At 54.3% G+C, this 9043-nt stretch overlaps 1 protein-coding gene across 1 annotated transcript; it reads right to left on the bottom strand.

The window, feature by feature from the left end:
• Positions 1–6363: 6363 nt before the first annotated feature.
• On the bottom strand, positions 6364–8762 carry Ascl1 (achaete-scute family bHLH transcription factor 1). The gene is made up of 2 exons (XM_005374573.2): positions 7801–8762; positions 6364–7424 (listed from the first exon to the last, which is right to left on the bottom strand). Exon 1 carries the CDS (start codon positions 8484–8486, stop codon positions 7848–7850), a length of 639 nt encoding a protein of 212 aa, XP_005374630.1. The 5' UTR covers positions 8487–8762; the 3' UTR covers positions 6364–7424; positions 7801–7847.
• Positions 8763–9043: the final 281 nt, after the last annotated feature.

The raw sequence follows: 9043 nt of genomic DNA, 5'->3' as shown, positions 1-9043 counted from the left end.
AGTATATGAATGTCAAGTATGTGCCAGATACTGTTCAAAAAGGGACAATAGTCTTGGTAAAGCAAGGTAAAAGAACACACTGACTTTGGGCCATGCTTTCAGAAGGAAATGAGCTCGCAGTTGACCTCTGGATCTTACTGGGGAAACTAAGGGCTGCCTTATGACAGGAAGGGCTGGGATTTTGGAGTCAGGTAAACCTGAGTTCGAATCTTGTCTCTGTCACTACCAAGCTACGAACCAGGGACGAGTCTCAGGGCTCCTCCAAGTCTCACCTTCTTTATCTAAGGTAAATATAATGATATACCACCTTCGAGGATTGTTCTAATCATCAGCAAAATCAGAGGCTTGGCCCTGGAACAGTGCTCTTGAAGCAGCATGTAAGTATAAATCATTTCTCTTGTAGGCAAAGCTCTACTGCCTTTTTCCCAGGAGATCCCTCCATCTGTCTATCTGCAGGGCCATCTCCTGGGAACCCACTGTCCAGTCTTCAAAAAACAGAAGCTGGGGGCATCGTCCAGCATCAGGACCCTGCAGAAACTGCGTGGAGGCTGAGGTGGCTCCCTCTCCTTTGCTTGCAGCTCCCTGCCCCCTTGGCTGGCCAGGCTTCATGGGTGGAGGGTCAATTTGCCATGGCCGTTTGTATCTGCAGCAGGCCTGACAGGCCGGGAGAGGAAGGCATTAATGTTTTTTGACAGGCGACCCCTAATTGTGGGAGCTTTTCTTCTGGGCCTCTCTGTGAAATTCTGACTTAGGCGAGCAGCATAACAAAGTGGTCGGGCATTGAGGAAGCCTGCACGACACTGGGCCGGGGGCTTCGGGTAGGGAATGGGCTGGCCCCGCATTATTCATGAAGACTTTCAGCTGTTTTTGTCTTTTAACTAACCTTTGAGTTTGATCAGAGGGCTGGCCCGCCTCCCTTCGCCAAAGGCCCTGCTGGCACCTGCACAATGGAGACAGACTGTTTTCCTAGTAAAGAGAGGTGGCGGGAGACGGAGCTGGGCGGCTGGGGGCGGGGGCCCGGCCGGCTCCGCTTGTCTTAGTCCCCGGGACAGGGACGCCGCGGTTCCCCGGCGCAAGCCGCCACCCCGGACTGCCCCTCTCTGGCCTCAACAAATCACCCCGAGAGCCGGGTGGGCCGATCCCGAGGTGCCTAAGCTGCTCTCCCGCTCGTCCTCTCTCTCCCTCCATCCTGCTAAGGTCATGGGCCAGGCAGGGCTTAATCGAGATGATTTTGCCTTCCTTCCTTCCTTCCTTCCTTCCTTCCTTCCTTCCTTCCTTCCTTCCTTCCTTCCTTCCTTCCTTCCTTCCTTCCTTTTTCCCTGAGTGCAGGCAGTGATAGCAAAAGCAGAGGGCGAATGAATGAAGAGCGAGGGGGAAGAAAAGGAAGATAGAAATAAAAAAGACGACATAGAAAGGACAGTTGGAGAAGGGGCCCTGCAGGAAGGCGGCGAGGCGGTGGGGCCCAGAGGCTGTGCGGGGCGGGCGGACGGACGGGAAGGCCCGGAGTCCAGGGGCGCGGGCGCGGGTCCGGGAGGGGAGGAGAGGGGCCCTCGCGTTGGGCAGGTGCAGAGCTTTGTCCCCACGTCCACTTCCTGGCCCCACCGCCAGGCCCAGGGCCCGCCCTCCGCGTCGCTCTGTGCAGAAAGCGCCCCTTGCGAGGAGTGTGGCTTGGCGGCGTCCCGTCGCGTCCCCAGAGGAGCCCCGGTGGCCCCGCGTCAAAGGCGGCTTTGTGCGCAGCGCGCGACGCCCCGGGCTCCAGCTCCTCTCCTCTCCCTCCCGCCTCTCCTTCGCCTCCCCTCCGCCTCCATTCTTGCCTCCCCCTCGGTTTCCTCCTCTTTTTCCCCTTCCCTTCTTTCTCCGCCCACCTATCCAAGAATCTCTCCTCCTCTCCTCCTCTCCCTCCTCCCCCTCTCCTCCTCTCTCTCCCCCCTCCTTCCTTCTTTCCTTCTCTCCCTCTCTCTCCATCTCTCTTTATTCTCTCCCCTCCTTCCTGCACCTCTCACCTCCTACCTGTGGCTCCTCCTCTGGGGTCGCCCCCTCCATCAGGTGGCGGAGGAGCGCCGCTGACAGCGGACGCGCGCCCGCAGCCAATCAGCGCCCGGAGGCGCCGCGCCTGAATGAATCATTAAGCCCGACACGCGCTCCGGCCGCGCCCGCCGCAACGCGCTCCCTGCCATTAACCTACACACCCTCTTTTGTAACAACCTAATCTTGCATACAAAGGAAGAAGGCACATAACTTCGCCCTGACCTGCGCTCCAGCCGAGCTGTCGCTTCGCAGCTGGGAAAGAACGTGAGGTGTCAAGGAATTCTTTTCCCTCCCTACCTTGGGCTCCGGGTAACCTGGAGTTTCTGGGGAGATCCCCAGGCAACCGTTTCTTTCTCCGATCGGGATGGAGAGAAGTTAGAGACTCCCTCACTAGGAAATGGAAGGGAAATGGGGTTGCTAATGTTTGGTGCATCGGAGAAGCAACCATAGTGTTTAAAAAAAAAAGTTGCAATAAAACCTGCTTCTTGGAGAGCGCTCTGTGGAAGGCACACATTAGGACAGTTAAGTCCCGGAAGTGTTGACTGCGCTTACTGTGGAGTCCATCCCTCTTCCAGTGAGCGCGTAAGTGGCCCAGTGAAGGAATGGGTGAGTGGGGCGCCGTGGCAGCCTACAAGCCGCAGATCTTTGTTTATTCCAGCACCGAAGCTCAGCAGAAGCGCTGATATACAGTACACTCAGCGACGGTCCTGAAGCCCTTTTATTTCCTATTCAAGAGGTGATCTATGCAGAAGAGCTTCTTACTAGCCTTATTTTCCAGAAGATAAAACCGACAGCCACTTCTTTCGCAAACTTGCTCTCTAGAGTTAGATGTCCCAGTGTTAGGTTCACCCCTACCCTAGGGAGGTGGTACCTCGGGCTCAGGAGGCTCTAGAAATCTGACACAGGACCAGAGCATCCATGAGGTTCTGTGGCCTGGTGGCCTGAAGACCAGCCAGGGTCAGCAGGAGCCGAGGACAGAGATGGGGGTGGCGCTGAGGCAACTAGCATGAGGCAGCATCCGGAGCTTAAGCTGCGGACTCTTAGCACCTCCGGGCTGGAAGGGCCAGGGAAGGAAGCTGTCCCTGGATCTCATCAACAACTGTTTGTATGGAACAGAAGTGTCTTCAGGAGCTGCGAGCTGCAGACCTAGAGGAAGCCACTGCCAAAGCAACTGAGTCAAGAGGGAATAGAGATTTTCCAGCCTAGCCCCCTCTTCCTTGCCAGCTCTGGAGGGTACCCTCCACTGGCAGAACCCATCAGGAAGCCAGAGAGCCAGGAGCCCTCCAAGTGGAAGCCAAGAAGATCTGCCTCCTGAGATGTGGGGAAGAGCTGGAAGGGTAGAGAGCAGACCTGGAGAGGAAAGGATCAGTAACACAGCTAGCCATGGCCCAGAGCAGGGGTCTAGATCAACTCCTCCAATCACTGTCTTCCCAGCAATGGGGATGGAGCAGTGAGCAGGACAGGAAAGGCCCCTGTCCTCATGGAGTTTGCCATCTGGTAGGGGACAACTGTCAACAAACATGTATATAGCAAAGACACAGCATGTTTCAGTAAGTGATAGAAAAGACAGTCAGGATATGGGCAGGAAGGGTTTGAACTGGTGGAGAGTGGCTTCAGGTAGGGCAGGGTGGTTAGGGTTAGGGAAAGCTGGCCTGGAGGTAGCACTTGAGGGAGGCAATCTAGACGTTCTCAGAAAGTCCTCCTTGATTCTACCTCTACTGTGGGACTTTATCTTCTCTGCCTGATGGGTTAGAATCAAGTGTGGGCTGCCATTTGGCTATATCAAGCAGTCCTCAGAGAAAACAGGAGAGACAGGACTGGAAGAATGAACCACAACACACACCAACGTTTGCACACGTCTGGTAATTTCCTCCACAAGAGCATCTGTAAACTCTTTATCTTTTTCATCTCACTGCCTAGAGGACCCCTGAGCTAGGTGCTCGGTTTGTGTTTTAACACTCCTGCAAGCTCAGCAAGGTGAACATGGAGGTTCTAGCCCTTCTCACTACATCTCAGCTTTACTTCTGCTGTCTGCCTAAGACTCTAGGCAAAGAGCAGAATGGTTTCTTTGCTCTTCCTTGGTGGAGCTGTCTGCTATGAACTTGAGACAGATTTTCTCCATCCATCCCCTCTTACACTCGGTTTCAAAAGTAAAAAACAAAGCAAAACAACAACAGCAAAAAGAAAAACCCAATCTGTGTGGGAGGGGAGTGTGAAACGTGTGCCCCAGTAGTTCTAGCCCAGCCTCTTATAATACATGCATTCAGTGGCCTGCAACTAGGCTGTTTTCTTTTGGCACCGAGCTCTCCCTGCTCCTTCTCGTCAATTTCAGGCGCGTCTGCAGTCTACATTTGGTGGTCTCCGGGCCATTTTTGAATAGGCAAGATATCTCAGTCAGTAAAGTCAACTGCAGGAGTTTTCTTCCCCTGCCCGAAGCGAAAGCGGCTGGGGTTGAGGAGAGGCTGCGATTGCTGGCCACTGGGGCGGACCCTTCGCATTGCGCTGACAGCCCAGGGCCCAAGCCCGCCACACAGCCAATGGGCAGCAGTGATTTATGGCGCTGGCTACCGCCAGCTGAATGCGGCTTGTCAACCTCACAGTGAAGGGCTTCCCTTCCCGCACAAGCCCTGGCTTTGTGTTGCTTAGCGATTAGAGCAGATGTAATGAGATTTTGCCCAATCCTGGCATTGTCCTTTCGAAGCTTGGGCAAAATTGTGTGTGTGTGTGTGTGTGTGTGTGTGTGTGTTTCTGTGAATTTTTTCGAGTTTCCCTTTGCACTGTGGCAAACAACTGCTAACTTTGCCTCGAGTTTAAGGAGGCTGGATATTTTCCATTGACAAGTATGTGAAAGAACACCTGTCCTGACCCACAGTAATGGAGAAAATCCCCTTTTCGGGAATGAAACATTACCCTAGCGTCAGATTCATAGTTATAAGTGACTCGCTACACTTTCTTTGCACATCTTATCTGGAAACTTGCAAAGGGAGTTAAATTAAATGAAGGGGAAAAGCGGGGAGGGGGCCAGCTTCGCTCCTGCAAATAAGATAGAATAAAAAAACATGCATCGCAAAAGCATTACTTCCCCCGAGTAAGCTCTAAATTGGCCCACTGCTGGCAGAAAGTCCGATTATTTATGGCGATGAGGAATTTACTGATTTTTTTTCTCCCCTTAATTACGCTCATCTCTTTGAAAGGGACTAAAGCCACGACGTGCATTCTATAGAGGGTCATTTAGCAAAATGACATCAGGCGCTGCGTTGCGCTCAGAGCATCGGGGCTTTAAAAAATGATTATTCGGTGCCACTAAACGGTATGGATGTACCAACACAGACTAGATTTTTAACTCTGGAAGACGTGCTGGCTCCTCGCTCTTTGTTGGGTTTTGTAAGATGCGTTTTTGCGCTCGGCTTTCCGCTTGGCTGGAGACACGCACGCTGAATCGCCAAGTGATGCCGGGCGGCCAGCGAGGAGCCGGCAGAGACCCAGTAGGATTCTAATCACGTCCTTGCTAACTGACAAGAAGCAAGCCAGCCAAAAACCCACCAATTTCTTTTTGAATCTTGGTAATTGGGTACTTTTACACGCAGCTCACGCTATTCGGATAGAGGCACAGGCTCACATAGGCCAGCGTCTCAAAGCGACCACACATTTCTAAGGCATATATTTATTTAAATCTAACTCCTTCTGCGAGGAGGAATCCGTGCCTTTTACTTAAAAGCAATATGGAAAGTGTGTGCTTTGGGGAAAAGGGATGGAAGATGTGTGCCTGACGGTGGAAGAAAAAAGCACTCCCCTCAAGCCTGAGCCTGGAAGGGGACCTGCCCGGTCCCCAACTTGCAGCCTCTGCCCTTGCTTGCCTCTTCTCCAGCATGTCTTCTGCTCTCCCTCAGTTTCACACTGAGGGACTCAGGATGGGGGTGAGGGTCAGAAGGTGGGGTACAGGATCTTCTCTTCCCAGTTCACATTGGGGGATTTTCAAATGTAATTTATTAGAGGAGGATGCAGCCCTTATCCACCACTTATTCTCCTGGGGGGGGGGTGTGCGTGTGCAGAAAAAAAAAGAGAAGAAAATAAACTATCAATACTGTTTTCCTCTAGCTCCATCATAGTGGCCGCTGGGGTAGGATCAGGGGAGCATCTGTTGTGTCCCCCACTCTGTGTGTTTTGAACCAACTCTTCTCTCCCACCCAGCCCTTCCCCTCAACATTTTGATGATAACTTGGCGGGGGGTATCCTTGGCTGTCAAAGAAAGCTTAGAAGCAGCTGATTATTTTCACTTTTTAAAAAAGGAAAAAAGTTTTATTATGAAACTAGTTTGTATAAAACAGGGTTATACACATTTTTGTAAGTTTGTAATAAAACAGTAAGAAAAAAAAAAAAGGCAGTGGTAGAAATTTCCAAAAGGCAACCTATCAAAACCATCTGGCTGCCACTCTTCGTTTGGACAGTAGCTGAATAAACTTTGTTCTTCATGAACGGGATTTAATAACATCATTAATACATTAACAACGTTTCTATAAAGTAAGACACATTGGTGCTGAAGTACATCTGGCGGCATTTAGATCTCACCTATGAGGAGAATTCTTTACAAAAACCACATAGGGGAAATGGCAATTGTAAGGTGAACTACACAGCTAAAGTCTGCAGAGGTAATAGCATTACATGTTAAAGTATCAAGATATACACATTTTAAACCATTTGTACAAAACTTCTATAAATTTTTTCTCTCTCTTTCTCTCTTATGTACAAAAATAGCTTAATATATCCCCAAACTGGTTAGGATAGATACAAATAGATTTTTCTTATAATAAAAAAAATTCACAAAAGATTGGAAGCATTCTATGATGAAAACCGTAGAAAAGACGGCCGGAGAGGCAAGGTGGGGGTCAGGGAGGGGTTTTCAGGGCAGTGAGTCGAGCATAGCTTCACTGCAGACCAATGTCCACAGCTTGACTGGGCCGGGTTACTGAGATCAAAAGACAACCCGTTTGTAGAGGGCTGCGCCCTCCGCTCGCTTTGAGAGAGGGCGCGAGGTGAAGGCACGGAGCTGGGGGGCCCAGCCCTGCCTAGTGGCGGTAGAGGGGAGTTCTGAGGAGCGCGGACAGCTCCTGTCGCGGAGACCACCGCCTGGGCCGGCGAGCCGCCTCTTGCGCACACCCGGGTACCAGTCGCTGCTTCTTATCCCGGTGGATACTTGCACTGCAAGACACTATTCTGAGCGCATCCTTATTCTGTGAAAGCCTGGCCTCTTGGGCATGTGTGGACGAGTGGGCGTTGGGGTTGGCTGCCTGTTTTTGTTTTTGTGTATGTGTGTTTTCTTCCTTTATTTATTGTTTTCTCCCCTCCCAATGTCGCCGACAGGAAAAGCACTAAAGATGCAGCTTGTGCGGTTCACCCTGTAAGATAAACAGAACGGAGAAGTCAGTACGAATGTGAACTTGGAAGGTCGCCGTAGGGCGCGGGGAGGTCCGGGGGAGCGTGACGGACGGAACCTCCTCCATGACAAGTGCTCGCATTCGGCAGCCAGCACCTCCGCGGCTCGTCCCTACCCTGCCCTCCTTGGAGACCTGGGCTAAGCCCCTTTTAGATGCCAGCGCCGGACTGCACACAGGCTCTGGAAATGGCAAATCTCAACAAATTCTTTAAATTAAAAGAAGAATCCTCCATCTCCGTGGAGACAGCTCCTCTCCCAGCCAGAGATGCTCAAAGGGAGGAGAAAGCAGCGGGACAAGAAGACCTTCCCTCCCCCAGGCACCCGCGAGGGCCACCTACCTGCTTCCAAAGTCTGCTCGCCCCAGGCCCTGAGCAGGCCGAGCCCCTCAGAACCAGTTGGTGAAATCCAGCAGCTCTTGCTCCTCGGGGCTGAGCGGATCGTAAGAGCCCTCGTCGGACGAGTAGGACGAGACCGGGGAGCCGGCCATGGAGTTCATGTCGTTGGAGTAGTTGGGGGAGATGGTGGGCGACAGGACGCCCGCCTGGAAGGCGGCGCTTACCGCGTCGTGCTCGTCCAGCAGCTGCTGCAGCGCGCGGATGTACTCGACCGCGGAGCGCAGCGTCTCCACCTTGCTCATCTTCTTGTTGGCCGCGCCGTTGGGGACGTGCTCCCGCAGCGTGGCGAAGCCCAGGTTCACCAGCTTGACGCGGTTGCGCTCGCGCTCGTTGCGGCGCGCCACGGCGGCCGGCTGCTGCTGCGGCAGGCTGTAGCCGAAGCCGCTGAAGTTGAGCCGGCGTTTGCAGCGCATCAGCTCGGGCGAGGACGAGCGCTGCCGCTTGACTTGCTTGGGCGCCGACTTGTGACCGCCCCCTGAGGGCTGGCCGTCGGCCGCCGGGCTCAGCGGCGGGGGCTGCGCGCTCTGCGCGGCGGCCGAGGCGAAGAAGCAGGCTGCGGGCGGCAGGAAGGGCTGCGGCTGGGGCTGCGCGCCGGCGCCGCCGCTCTCCATCTGGGCCGAGCTCTCCATGCGCGCACAGCAGCGGGGCGCGCGCGGGGCACGCGGGCCGGACTCGGGGGCGCGGCTGCGGAGGGAAGGACGGGGAGAGGTGGAGAGGGCGCCTCGGGAGAAGTTTTCAGAAAATGCCAAGCCCCCGGGAGACTCCTCGGAGCGCGAGCGGAGCAGGTGCCAGTGCGCGTCCGCCTCCCTCTGCGCCTCCTCCTCCCGCCCTCCGCCCTCCGCGGTTGGCTTCGGAGCCTCGCGTGGCGCTCGCGTGTGAGGCTGCCGCTCGCGCCTTCTTGGAATAAAAAAGAGAGAGAGAGAGAGAGAGAGAGAGAGAGAGAGGCGGAAGAAGCTGCAAAAGTCAGCGGCGAGCGCGCTCCGCGGCCCCGGCCCTCGCTGCGCCGCGCCCTGGTCTCTCCGGCCGCGGCCCGGGCTGTGTTTATTATTGTGTGAACCCCCTTTCTTTCCCAGGCCCTGCTTTCGCTCGCCCTCCCCGACCGGCTCCCTGTCGGGGCGCCGTCCACGTTCCCTGGCCAGAAGTGAGAGTGTGGGGCGCCGGAGCGCGGCCGCCTTTTCAATGGGAC

Source organism: Chinchilla lanigera, unplaced genomic scaffold (genome assembly GCF_000276665.1).
Source record: "Chinchilla lanigera isolate Chin_1 unplaced genomic scaffold, ChiLan1.0 scaffold00004, whole genome shotgun sequence".
NCBI classification, from domain to species: Eukaryota; Metazoa; Chordata; class Mammalia; order Rodentia; family Chinchillidae; genus Chinchilla; species Chinchilla lanigera.
This window is presented reverse-complemented; position numbering and strand designations above follow the sequence as displayed.

What these genes read in the sequence shown, in the direction of transcription:
- Ascl1 (XM_005374573.2), bottom strand. Translation starts at nt 8,486, where the DNA reads ATGGAGAGCTCGGCCCAGATGGAGAGCGGCGGCGCCGGCGCGCAGCCC.